The sequence below is a fragment of the Canis lupus genome, chromosome 2 (genome assembly GCF_048164855.1).
Source record: "Canis lupus baileyi chromosome 2, mCanLup2.hap1, whole genome shotgun sequence".
NCBI lineage: Eukaryota > Metazoa > Chordata > Mammalia > Carnivora > Canidae > Canis > Canis lupus.
Genome location: NC_132839.1, coordinates 3878653 through 3893405, shown reverse-complemented (window position 1 = coordinate 3893405; position 14753 = coordinate 3878653). Strand labels below are relative to the sequence as shown.

The following is a 14753-nucleotide window of genomic DNA, read 5'->3' as shown; positions in this document are numbered from 1 at the left end:
ATGTGCCACACTTATTTAAGTATGTATGTGTATGGAGGTAATGGGAGTAAAAATTTTAACTTCATTAAGCAGCAAGGCAGTATTTAGAAGTCATGAGGACAAAAAAAGAGAAATGATTTGTAACATATCCTTAGAGATCGTCAATTTCCTTTCTCAAATACACCTGTGTGTGTATTTATATAGACAATCAGAACCACAAACTCAGATAATTCAATAAAGGAAAAGTGTATTTTCTAAATGTAAGCGAAACATTTTCCAATCTGCAGTTGGAAATACTGCAAATTTTAGCAAATTAGCAGAATGTCCAGAGTAATTTATATACATATATTAGTGGCAATCACTATTCAATAAATGTTATTGATGAAAAATTATTCACTTTTTAATAGAAACCCTTTAATGTTTATAATTCTGCATCCCACCAACTTATATATGGGCATCAGAGCCAGTCACTAAAATACCTCCATAGCTTGGGCTAAGCGTTCTTCTAGTGCCATGTAGGTGAGGAACTGAGGATCCACATAAGAAATCGCTTCAGCAACTCCTAATCCATCTGCAAAACCATCAAATAGGCTGGAAAAGAAAAAAAAAAGCCATGATTTGGGAAATCTTTATGAAGCTATATTAGCATCCCAATAAACATACTATAAGCAGAAAATATTAAATATTTTAATGGTAAATATTTTAATATATTTTAAAATAAATAAAATATTTTCATATAAGTCTTATGCAGTGAGGGGCTCGAGGAACCAGCAGGGAAGTGAAATACTAAGCACAAGGAGTTAGGATACCACACTCATGACACAAGTTTGTAGGAAAATCCTACATTTCTGGTTCTAACTTTGAGGACTGCTTAGGCCTGGGATAAAGGTAGTACTTCTTCCCTTCTAATTCTTTCCTATATATTTCCCCTTCTGTTCGTTTGAGTTGCCAACCTAAACTTACATGAGAACATGGTAAAGATAACTGATGCATTTATTTTAAGTCTATCATTAGTGTCAAAGCCTCTTTTTCTTCTCACCTTGTCCTGCTTAATTACTTGGCCTTAAAAAATATTTAATTTTCTCAAGTGTTTCTCTTTAATCTCTTTTATTCTTCTAAGTTAGAAGTAGGCCTCCTCCATCATTATTCAGATTGAAAAAAGATTTAGCTCTTAAATGCTCATTTTTATTACCTTTTTTTTTTTTTTTTCTAAAGGACTGTAGTCTCCTTGAAGAAAATCTGTTTTATTCTGGTCCTAATCTCCTTCCTCCATCCCTAGACATAGATTCCTACTTTCCTCTAGTCTTGGAAATACCACATATTTCAAAATCCAGGAATTCTAAGTATGTCCTCAGTCCTCTTCTTTCTAATCTTGGCTCCCCGGAAACTACATTCAAGTCCAGTGTCTCACTTATCCTTTCTATAGGTTGATGTCTTTCTTTCTTTTTTTTTTTTTTTTTTTTAAGATTTTATTTATTTATTCATGAGAGACACACACACAGAGAGGCAGAGACACAGGCAGAGGGAGAAGCAGGCTCTATGCAGGGAGCCCAACGTGGGACTCGATCCCAAGTCTCTAGGATCAGGCCCTGGGTTGAAGGCGGCGCTAAATCACTGAGCCACCGGGCTGCCCACTGTAGGTTAATTTCTAACCTTTCACCTAATTCCAAACCCTCTTCAGCTGTTGACCTACATTTTTAGTTTTCTGGGGGGCACATGAGCCCAATTAATTCCCACCACCTCAAATCCACTATCTCCAAAACTGAACTTATTTTGTCCACCTAAAGGCAAACGTCTATTGATGTCCATGTCCCCAAGAGAAGCTGAATACAGTCAGGAACATCCAGTTATACTAGCTAGCTCAAAATAATTTTGATGTCAACTTCTGTGCCATCAAAATTACAGATCTATTGCCAAGAAATACAAAAGTATTCTTATGAAGATTAAAGCTTAGTAGCATCTAAAAATTAGCAGACATCACATGTTCAAAGAAACATTCTCACGCAATCACAGATTTTAAAATTAGAATTTAGTATATGTGCTGCCAAAGCGAGCACTTAAAATTAGAATTTAAACTACAAATCAGTGACTCCGATCTCCCTTGCAACACCAGAACTCCTTCACCCGGCAGTGAGATATAGTGCAAAGAGGAAGAGCCCCAGAGTCAGTGAAATAGCAATTGAACTCTACATTTAACTGAGTCATAAACAATGTGAAAAATTTATTTAACTGTTACTGTTTCTTCATGTATAAAATAAACCTACACATGCCTGGCACAAAGATGGCACCAGAGTAGGCATTCAAGAAACAGCAGAATCATTTTCTCCATGTAAAAACATTGCTTTCTGGGGTGGTATGTGCCAGTGTGGGAGAGCCCTATCAGAGTAGGAAACTTCTGTAAAGTAAGTGCTCTAGTTTTGCCTTTTGAAGTAATACAAACTAAGCCCACTTTTCCTTTGCAGAAAACTCCTTCAAACGGTTAGAGTCAACTATCTCCTAATTCTTTTCTTTTCTAGACTACGCAGAGCTAGGCATTCAAAGCAGAATATATATGCTCATAAATTTGGTCACTGCTAAATAACAGCTAACTTAAAAATTCTATTATCATTCATCTAGCAATCACCATGGTAATATAAGTGTTTCAGACAAAAATCACTAATGATACTAAAACTAGTAGATGGTAAATGGCCCAAACTTTTTAAAAATGTCAAAGTTATGAAAGACAAAGAAACACTAAGGAAATGTTCCAGGTTAAAAGTGACTAAAGAAACATGTTAAGCAAGAACAATGAATGGTCTCGGATTGGACAGAAAAAAAAATTCTCTACTGGCATTAATTTAAGGACAACTATAAACATCTGAATAATTCTGTAGATTAGAGAATAGTATTGTTACCAGTGTTAATTTCTAGATTTTGAAGCCTTTACTTTGTTATATAAGAAAATGTCCTTGTTCTTAGGGACTTCATTCTAGACCATGGGTAAAAAGGCAACTTGTTTGCAACTTACTCATAAATGGTGGGGGGGAGAAATGCCATAAACATAGAGAAACAAAGGAAAGAGAATGATAACACAAATGCAGTAAATGTTAACATTTAGGGACTATTAGTGAAGAATATATGGAAATTCTTTGTATTATTTTTGCCATTTTTCTGAAGTTTGAAGTAATTTCAAAAGTGTTTTTAAAATTTTGTTATTAAACCATGGTCCTATCTATAGGGAATTAATTTCTCACAATCTTATTAGGTTAATAATTATTAACCCCAATTTCTTGCAGGAAGATAGAGAGGTTAAGTAGTTATCAAAAAACAAAAAAATGGTACAGTCAGGATTTGTCTAAATCTGAAACCAACTCCCATCACACTAGTTTATAAAATAGTCTCTGGGTAGTCTGCGGTAACACTTCTATGACATCAAAACAAATAAATAAACTTTGATAGAGGACTTTTTCCCATTTTCTTTGAAACTAAAGAATCAAAAAGCTTTAACTCTTTTTTAAGTTGTGGTGAAACAAAAATGTTAAGATTTTGGCTTCAGAGATAAGAAGTGCTGCTGTTTGCCATGGCTTTTCCTTTTAGTTGTCAAAATGACATTATTTTAATATGAAAACCAAATCATATTTTCACTTCATCAACCTGTAACGACTGCCACATAAATTAATATAGTGCCACATATGCAAATAATGAAGTGTTGTCATATCTACATAAAATTCAAAATAGTAACCTTCAAAATTTTTTCTTAAAATCAATGCTAAAATGTTTTCCATATTAAAAAAAAAAAAAAAAAGCTACTCTGAAGCTCCCCACATTTGGGGACAATCAGTAACATCTCTAAAATCTTGACAACAAACAACAGCCATGTCCAGAGGGACTGTCACTGAGTTAGAACCAACACTAAAAAGTCTTCAAGTTTAAGTTAAAATTATATTCAAGAAAGACCTCAATTATTTCTTTAAATTTTTATGTGGGACAACCTTTTTTGAAAGTTATTTAGAAATATGTATCAAGATCTTAATAAATACTACTTATCTCAGTGATGTCACCTCTATCAAACCGCCATAAAGAAACCACCTGAAGCACAGAACAAGTTATATGAGGGGAAAGAGTCACTGCACTATTTCAATGAAGAAATGATCAATTAAATTTTAGTGCAACTATAGACTAGAGCATCTACCTAATGGAGTTGTAAAAAATTATTTTCATAAAATTTTGAAAATGTGCAAAAGAAAACATTTCTTCATATTAGACCGTTACTGCCTCCCAACGTGCACAGATGAAGCGAACTAAAGCGACAAATCTGTCATCTGCTGAGCATTACAGGGAATGACTTTGCATAATGGAGACAGAAGACAGCAGTACACCAAGGAGTTCAGGAAGAGGGGGATAGACAGACATGGGGGTGGGGGCGGGGGATAAAATACCAAGACCAGCAAAGTCCAGGACCAGGTGAGCCACTGCTTTGCCACAAAGTTTGGGAAGCCAGAAAATGGGTTTTGGAGCCAGGAATGTTTATGATGGAATTATGAACTATTTGTGTGGCTGTGATGAAACACCACTTTGTACTTCCACAAAATGGTCAGTGAAAGTCTGCTTTGTGCATAAAATTATTTTCACCCTGGGAAGTGAGAGATAGGAAACAGTAAGGAGGATTTCAAGGAGATCCTGAGATTCATATCTGGAACAATTTGGAGAAGCACAAAGTAGCTACCCACACAGAAAGAGACACTAAAGATACAAAGGAGGACTCAAAAACGGAAGTTCTAGAAATCTGCAGTTATGGGGGGGGGGGGGGGGAGATATGAATGAGTTCTCCTTATCTATACTCTTCTCAATTTTCTGTGATGGAATTTTAACTGGAAAAACAAAATAAATTCTTATAATTGTATCTCTGTAGAGATGGACACAAAGGTAGTACAAAATCATATTTTCTCCAGAAAAAGTAACAAGAGATCAGTTGGACATCAGTTGGACATTATTCTACATCTCAGTAACTAGCTGCTTTCAGAGGCATACTGCACATTTGAAAGATAAATCTAACTACAAACCAAAACAAATTTTGACCATTATATCATGAGACATAACAATTCTATAATCCACTTAATTTATATGCTTCTTTTATTTGAAGTTCATTATTCCTTTCAGCATAAAGTAAACTGAATACTTTCAGCATTTCTGGGAAGGTACAATTATATTTTTCATACACAGAAGGGTTAACTATTTTCTTACGATTCTTCTCATTTAATCACAGATTCTGAAATTCTTTAAGTAGTATTTATTAAGGATTCTTTTTTTTTTTTAAAGATCAAATGGAAGGCTATATTCAGCATATACAGCTAAATTTAAAAGTTGGAAACCTCAAACCATAAGCTTATAAATAACAAGGATATAAGGTGGGCTTCAAGAGAGCCAAAAGGCCAAAGAGAAAAAGAAGTCACTGCCTGGAAAAGAAGGAGGGAGTGTCCATGTAGGAAGGGACATCCAGAATGAGATCAGAAGAGGAAGACTGACAGATGGGAAGGTGAGAACACTTCTGAGATCAGAAATATGGTTTCAATTTATCATCACAAACAAATTCTACTCAATGAACAATTAACCACAGGAATCGCACTGTTACATACCTCCAGTCCACATCTAAGTCTTCACTCACGCTGGAGTCGTCCTCAAGGTTATTGTTCCCATCCAGCATGAAAGCTTCTGGCTGTGCAAACTCATTGGCAGGCTCATTTCCCTCATCGCTGCTGCTTTCATTGACTTCATTGTACTGTAACCAAGGAATCTCTCCCTCCTCCAAAGATGTCTGTTCCCTAATATAAACATTTTAAGGGAAGAAAAAAAATTATTATTTTTTAAAGATTTATTTATTTATTCATGAGAGAGACAGAGAGAGAGAGAGAGAGAGGCAGAGACACAGGCGGGAGAAGCAGGCTCCCTGTGAGGAACCTGATATGGGACTCGATCCCAGGACCCAGAGATCATGACCTGAGCCAAAGGCAGACACTCAACCACTGAGCCACCCAGGTGCCCAAGAAAAGATATTATTTTAAAACATCATAAAATTGTTATCTAAAAAGATCATAAAATTGTTATCTAAAAAGAGCTCTATTTAGTGCAAATAGATTCTTTATTCTTTGAGTTCTAAACTCTTGGTACTTTTGGGATTCTAAAAGTCTGATTTAACTGAAAAGTTATTTAAAAGGGAAGCAATTTGTTACAGGGTCATATGTATACAGAAATAGTTTCCAATTACATGAAAACCTATTTATTTGACATACAAACTACCTATGCTCCTGTATTTCTCTTTATGCAGAAGAAAAATAAGAAAAATTCATTCTAGACCATTTTAATTTTTAAATACTGCTCTTGAGGCCACCTAGGTGGCTCAGTCAGTTAAGCATCTGCCTTGATTTTGCCTCAGGGCATGATCTCAGGGTTGTGATACTGAGCCCCGCATTCGGCTCCACAAGGAGCCTGTTTAAGATTCTATTCTCTCTCTCTCTACCCCCTCCAACCCTTCTCCCATGCTCGTGCACAGTCACATGCGCTCTCTAAAAAATTAAAAAAAAAACAAAACAAAACACCATACTGCTCTTGAGTAGTTTTCCCTCACAGTTCAAATAAAGTCCAAATTCTTCAGCCTGGCCTACAAATCCCTACATCATACATGCTTTCTCCTTGGCCCTCTTCTCCAACTGTTACCTCTCACCACTCTTCCTATTTACTATATTTCAATGATTCTTTCTACGTTTGGAACACATTCTTTCTACCTTGGGGCCATTTCCTTTACCTGAAATGTTTTTTTTTTCTTTTCTTTTCTTTTAGAGATTTTTATTTAGTTGACAGAGAAAAAGAGAGAGAGACAGAGAATAGGAATGTACAAGCAGGGGTTGCAGCAGAGGGAGAGGGAGCAGCAGACTCCACCCTGAGCAGGGAGCCCAATTCGGGGCTCGATCCCAGGACCCAGCGATCATGACCTGAGCAGAAGGCACACGCTTAGCCACTCAGGTGGCCCTACAGTGTTCTTTCACCAGATTTCTGCACAGCTATTCCCTTCTTGATATTTAGGTCAGAGTAAATATCAGCTCCTCAGAAAGACCTGTCTTAACCATTCATTTTAAGCAGCTGTCCAGTGACTTACCACATAACTCTGCTTAGTTGCGTTAGAGAATTTACTTCTACTTTATCATTTTCTTACTTGTTCATTGTTAGTCTTTCTCCCACTAGAAAATAAGCTCACTGGAACAGGGACAGACAAACCAATGGTACAGATAAAACAAGGAAGACAAAAAAGAAGCATTTCAAAACAACAGAAAAAAGAATTATTCAATAAATGATATTAGGACAACTGAGTACTCATGTGGAGGGAAGGAGTTTAAATCTGTCATTACTTACCCACTAACAAATTCCAAATCTACATTTTAAAAACACGTGTGCCCCCCGCCCCCACCATTCATTCCTAAAACAAAGACGTAATGGAAAAATCATGAGAGAAATTTTTACAAAACTCTCAGTGTCATTGTAAGTATGATGTAAAACCTAGATGCCACAGACAGGATAGTTAAATTACACAACTTAAAAGTCAAAACACCAGAAGTACGAACACAAAGATCAAACTGAAAAGAATTAATTACAATACATGAGAAACAAAAGTCAAGGCTACAATGACTGAACAAAAGGTACTTTGTGAATTTATAACTAAGAAAATTATACTGGTAGGCTCTTCTTATTTATTCTATTTAACAGAAAATACTTTTTAGTATATCAAAAGGAGGTTAATTATTAGAGCATAGTTTTGATGAAGATGAATTTTAGTTCGGATTTTAAGAAGAGAAATAATGTTATACAGTAACATATAAGTTCTAATTAGAATTAGAATTATAGAATAATAATTAGAATTAGAGTTATAGAATAATAATTAGAATTAGAATTATACAATAATAATTCTATGTAGAGAATTATTCATTCTAATGTGCAAATTTAACTTTGGGGATAAAAACATTTATGAAAGAGATGTAGATGATGTCCACATACAAGAATCAACACATGTTAAAGGCACGGAAATAGCATCTCTTTCTACACCTAACCTATAAATGTTTCTTTAATCTCAGGTCCTAAACAACACTTTAAAATAACAGGATAATAAAATTTATTATCTAGTATTGCCTCTAGTAAAATCAGAGAAATTAGGATAACAAAATATGATTAACTTGTTGAAGGTTTAATATCTAACATATAAAGATGGTAGATATTTTCATGCATCATAACTTGGCCCAATGAAAAATGAAACCCATATGGATTTAAAATACAAAATCAAAAATTCTATGTTTACATTTTTTTTTTAAAGATTTTTATTTATTTCTCCATGATAGTCACACAGAGAGAGACAGAGAGAAGCAGGCTCCATGCAGGGAGCCCGACGTGGGATTCGATCCCGGGTCTCCAGGATCGCGCCCCGGGCCAAAGGCAGGCGCCAAACCGCTGCGCCACCCAGGGATCCCTCTATGTTTACATTTTTATGAAAGCACTTGTCATACTGTCTTAGAACTTTTCTGGTGACTCACCGGTTTCCTCCTAAACTGGTAGCTTTCCTTTTTTTTTTTTTTTTTTTTTTTAATTTTTATTTATTTATGATAGAGAGAGAGAGAGGCAGAGACACAGGCAGAGGGAGAAGCAGGCTCCATGCACCGGGAGCCCGACGTGGGATTCGATCCCGGGTCTCCAGGATCGCGCCCTGGGCCAAAGGCAGGCGCCAAACCGCTGCGCCACCCAGGGATCCCCAACTGGTAGCTTTCCAAAGGCAAACAGTGTGCTCTATCTCATGGTAACTTCACCCCTTTGCAATAAGTGCTTAGCACACAATAGATACTCTATTTGTGTTGCAAATGTTAACAATAAATCCTTGAAAAGCAATCTTTTAAAAAATAATTTGGGGAAATTTTTGTTATTTCTAATGTACTCCTATAAAAAAAATATTTTTTCTATTATATAAAAATCAAAATGAGTCAGTTTATATTGGTGAAAATGATTCGGTATAAGAAATACTTCTTTTTTTTAATTCAAAGAAGAATAATATTAAGTTATTCTGAATATAAATAATTTACAACATGTCATTAATATTCTTTTACTATATAAGCAATTCTTGGCTACGTATTTTGCTTAAACATTTGATTCTGTCTTTAATGACTCGTAATATAATGTAGTCATAGAGATAGCAAATAACGAGTATATGGTATATGCTTTCAACATATTACATAAGGTTCACATCAATTCTTACCATTTAACACAAAATTTACCAGGCTAGTAGAGTGGCACTGTGCTGGGCCAGAGTTGGCTTGATGAAAGAAAGAAAAGAAAGAAAAGAAAGAAAAGAAAGAATAGAAAGAAAAGAAAGAAAACAAAGGAAAGAAAGGAAAGGAAAGGAAAGCAAAAGCAAAAGCAAAAGCAAAAGAAAAAGAAAAAGAAAAAGAGAAAGAGAAAGAAAAGAGAAAGAAGGGAAGGAAGGAAGGAAGGAAGGGAGGGAGGGAGGGAGGGAGGGAGGGAGAAAAGAAAGATTCTTAACAATAGAATCAAAAGTATCTTTCATTTTCTGAGCTAACAAAAGAAACATGTACCCCCATGGGAATGTAAGCATATTATGTAAGTTTCAATGCTTCAAAAACCTTGAAAATATTTAAAGCAACATCTCAGTCTTCTCTCTCTCTCTCCTTATACATACACATTTACACACACGCCAGACATACCATATGTAACACATTCACAAAAACTTATACATTCAGTGTCATTTCATTTTGTTAATTCAAAAATTAACAAAATGCCATTATCAAGTTATACAGTAATTTACAAGATTTAAAAAGACATATTGTCTAATCGTGTCTCCAAATGGTCAATTCTGAAAAGGGTTCCAGTAGATGGAAGATGTGGAAGCATGTGCCTACCACAACCACCACTAAATTCACAAGTATTTCAACTGGGAAGGGAAACTGCGGATTTGTCCTTTCCTTCTGAGCGTTTCCAGCAGAGCCTGGAGGAAATGAATGCTGCTGCCAGGAGAGGAAGCTGAAAATGCTTCATGACGAATCCCCACAAGCTACTACTCCCAGTGAAAATCCTATAAGTCCATCAGCATCATCTAATCTCTTGACCACAGGCTACACTTAAACTCAAAGTTTCAGATACACAGACTGATGTTTCCTTTATGATATATAGGATATATATATTTCCTTAATGATTCAAGATCCCTATTCCTCAGTAATAGAAACTAAATTTAGTAATATGTGAGTAGCAATATTAAAATCATCAAAATATATTAATAAGCCAAGCCAATATGGAATATTTTAAAGACATTTTCATTAAAAAGTTTTAGAATATGCTTATTATATAACCATGCATCATAAAATTTTCTGAGAAATGAAAGGCAGACAAATCAAAAAAAATCTCTGAAAATACTAACTCTGATTTTACATTCTGAGTGGTTGCCGCCTTTAGCTAACTGATCAGCAATTTGAGTATCCATTATTTGCAGCACAAAATTTAAACCTTTGGGTTAAAGCCAACATTTTAAAGGGCTAAGGTTTTCATAAAACAATCTATATTATAAGAAATTTCATAAAATCCTGGACAGCATTATAAGCATTCCTAATTAACTGGTATTTAATTAACTGGCTTTCATTTTATAAATCAAGACACATATTAATTAGTTGCTAAACTTTAGGCATAGGCTCATTTTTAATAATTCTAATTGTATAGCAAGTTTTTCAGATTTCAAATCCTCATCTTGGAGTTAAAGTACAAAGGAAAATAACTGAAATTTGAATTAAAAGTCAAAAAAGCTTCAAAAGGAATTATAGTTTAGAAAATCAATGGTACCCTGTTCCATGTCATTTAGTCACAAAGATGGAAGAACTGTCTTCCTAATTTGAAGAACTGTCTCTTTATTCTAATAAATTCAGTGTTCACAGGAAAGGCAAAATATTAAGTTTTTATTACAATATTTTGAGTATTTATGTAAAAAATTTGTAGTCACCGAAACAGCAGGAAAAACTTAAAGAAAAATACACACGTGTGATACACTACTTTAACTTCAAAAATACTTATTTTAAATGGACATTCAATACTGTCCAGCAATTATTCAAGATTTACCTAATAAGTTTGTTGTCTAGCTCTGTGAAAGCCTATTTCCCACCTTTTTTTCTTTCCTTCAATTTTGCAATCTTCCTATCTTCCCCACTCTCAGTATCTCGTAATAACAAGAATACTAAAGGCATCAGAGACCCCCCTTCCCACTGTGAACCTACAGACTTACTTACCTACACCTGTACCTACCTACTGCCTTCCCGCTAGGTACAATGGAAGTCTCTGCTCCTAAAAGCCCTCTCCTTGAGATGTGGATCCTAACCTTTCTCATCTTAAGAGTTTCACTTTATCTTTCCTGTAATTGTTACTCTCCTCTGGAACATTCTATAAGCCAACAGTCAGCTTCCGGTTTTGGGGGGTGAGGACAACATTTTCCTAGGCTCAGCATCCATCTGTGGCGCCTTCCCTTTCTAAAGAATTAGGTATGGTGACTGTCTCTACTCTCTTTCAATTCCCTTTAATTTTTAATTCCTTTTTTTCCCCTCAAATGTAATATAAACAATCTGTTTAAGTTATAAACGTTCTGTTGAACACCTATAAAACCCACCACCCAAAGCAGGAACTAGAATATTATCACTGACTAGTATACACCTTGTGCCCTGCACCTATCCTATCCCCTTAGCCTCATCCCCCAGAGAAAAGATCTGGATGCTATTGTATTTCCATTTTTTGAAACAAGTTTTCACTAGTTTTATATACTTAAGATATTTAACTTGTTTTTAAGCTTTGGGAAACAGCATACACATTAATTTTTCCTCAACTGTTTTCATTCAGCACTGTATCTCCAAGATTCCCTTGTGTTTTTGCATCTAAGCGTGGCTTATACATTCCCAGAGCTGTATGATACTCCATGTAACTTTTCTCCTATTAGTTAATATTTGGGTAATAGCCAGTTTTATAGCTTTCATGAAAAATACTGTAATGAACAATCTTGTACACAACTCCTGGGCCACGTGGGGAGGTTTCTCTTATACACTTAAAATACATACCTGATATGGCCGATAGTCTACCACGCAAATGTTAAAATTATTACATGATTTCAGTGAATCTGACCTATTTCACCCCTCAACAAGCATTCATATCCTCCAAAACACCTGACGTTGTCAAATTTCCTAATGTTTGCTAACCTAATGGGTGGGTAAAAAAATGCTACCTCCTTGTGATCTTAATGTATGCTACCTTGATTACTAATGATTTAAGTATCTTTTGATATTTTTATTCACCATTAATATTTCCTCTTTGGTCAATTATCTACAAAATGTCTGAACAATTTCCAATTAGATGGTTTTTCTTCTTGATTTCTAGGAGTTCTTTATATCCTGCACATTAACATTTTATATTCTATAAATATTTTCTACTAGTTTCATTTTCAGTTCCCTTCTTTTTGTCTTTTTGTCCTTTATTATTTTCCCATCAAGCCATGCCCACCAAAACCTCCACCAAAGATGGATGGCTGTTGAAATGGTGCTATGTGCACTCTTGATTTGATTTATTTTTTTTTAAAGATTTTATTCATCTATTCATGAGTGACACAGAGAGAGAGAGAGGCAGAGACACAGGCAGAGGGAGAAGCAGGCTCCATGCAGGGGGCCCGATGTGGGACTCGATCCTGGGGCCCCAGGATCACGCCCTGGGCTGAAGGCGGCGCTAAACCGCTGAGCCACCCAGGCTGCCCTTACTCTTGATTTTTAAGAGGAGGATTTTTTTAATCCTTTGTTATTAAAAATGATGATTTTTGTAGATACTTTTTACTGGGTCAAAGAAATTCTGTTCTGATCCTAGTTTCTGAGTGTTTACCATGTTGAGATATTGAACATTAATAAGTGATTTTTTTCCTGTATCTACAGAATCTATCATATGAATTTTCTCCTGCATTCTGTTAAGCTGGTGAATGACACTTAAAGGTATTCTATATTAAAACACCTTTACATTTCTGGAATAAACTCAGATTGGAAATTGAGTTTTATCTTCAAAAAATATGTACTTACATATTCAGATTTCCAGTACTGTTTGAGATTTTGATATGTATTTAATAAATGTTTTCCTTCACATACTCTTTCAGTATTAGAGTTAAATTGGCCTTGTAGAATGATTTGGAGAAATAGTTCTTTTTCTATTCTCTTGAAGAGTGGAGTGACATGATCCTTGAAAGTTTAGTTTAGGAGAATTTAGTTCTAAAACCATCTGGAGGGATCCCTGGTGGCTCAGCAGTTTGGTGCCTGCCTTTGGCCCAGGGCCTGATCCTGGAGACCCGGGATCGAGTCCCACATCAGACTCCCTGTATGGAGCCTGCTTCTCTCTCTCTGCCTCTCTGCCTGTCTCTCTCTCTCTCTCTCTCTGTATTTCTCATGAATAATAAAATCTTTAAAAAAATAAAAAATAAAACCATCTGGATTAACTGTTTACAGTAAGATTTTAAACTACTGATTATATATCTGCAATACTTATAATATTATTCAGGCTTCCCATGAGTTTTGGTGAATTACATTTTTCTAGGAATTTGTCGATTTCTTCTAAGTTTTCAAATTTACTGGCAAAAAGTTCACAGTACTCTTTTTACCTTATCCAGTTTTTATTGTACTGTGGTTTTTCTATTTCAGTATTGTGCCTTGTCTTTATTTCTTTTGTTCACTAAGTGGATTGTCTATTTTTCTTAATCTTTTCAAAATATCACCTTCTAATTTCTTTGACCATTTCTATCATAACTGTTTTGAATCATACTGAGTTTTGCTTTTGTCTTTCCTAACTCTAATTCTGAATTTCCTTATTTTCTTTAATAGTTCTTTTCTATTTTAAGTTAAATGCACAGTTTCTCCATGTTCAGGTTTTCTTCTTTAATAACTTTATTTATTTATTTAATTAATTTATTAAGATAAATTTCCCTTTTTGAATTTCACTGCATCCCTCAAATTTTAATTGTAGTAGTATTCGCATTATCAGTAAGTAGAGAGCATTTTAGACTTTGGTTATAATTTCTTTTTTTTTTTTTGTCCTACTGGTTATTTATAAGGATGAACAATATAAAAATGTATGGATTTTTTAAATTTTTAGATTTGTTTTTTATTTCTAAGTTAATTACATTGTGGTCAGAGAATATAGTCTGCAGGATACTGAATCTTTGAAATATGTGTATCTGTGATTTGTAGCCTAGTTCATGCTCAGTTTGTGTGTGTGTGTGTGTTTATTCATTCCATAGGGTGGGGTGTTCATTAAACCATGCTTACATGAGTTGCTCAAATCTGCTAAAGACAGATGAATTTCTTATATCCATGAATTATAGGTAATTGAGAAAGATGTTTTAAAACCTCCCAATATGACAGTAAATTTGTCACTATTCTCTGGTTTGGTTAAATTTTGATTTGCTTATTTTATTTTATTAGGTATATTCAAGCTTAAAGTTGCTACATTTTACTGATAAACTAGACTTGAAATATAATGACCTCTCATGCTCTCCAATAATGTTTTTTTATCTTTAAATCTACTTTGCTAATATTAATTTAACTGTTCCATTTTTGGTTAGTATTTGCCTAAAGTATCATTAACTATCCTTTTACTTTCAGTCTGTCTGTATACATAAGCTTTAAGTGTATCTTTTATAAAAAGCATTTAAGTTAAAAAAATCAAACTGATTGAAGCTTTGTCTTTTA

At 34.6% G+C, this 14753-nt stretch overlaps 1 protein-coding gene across 2 annotated transcripts in view; it reads right to left on the bottom strand.

Moving 5' to 3' along the window:
- PJA2 (praja ring finger ubiquitin ligase 2) overlaps positions 1–14753 on the bottom strand; it is a 67946-nt gene that overhangs the window by 14673 nt on the left and 38520 nt on the right. For both annotated transcript variants that reach the window (XM_072788211.1, XM_072788215.1), the window contains exons 6-7: positions 5595–5780; positions 459–570 (exon numbers count right to left, since the gene is read on the bottom strand). In XM_072788211.1, coding sequence (XP_072644312.1) covers positions 459–570; positions 5595–5780 — 298 coding nt within the window. The remainder of the gene's footprint in view (positions 1–458; positions 571–5594; positions 5781–14753) is intronic.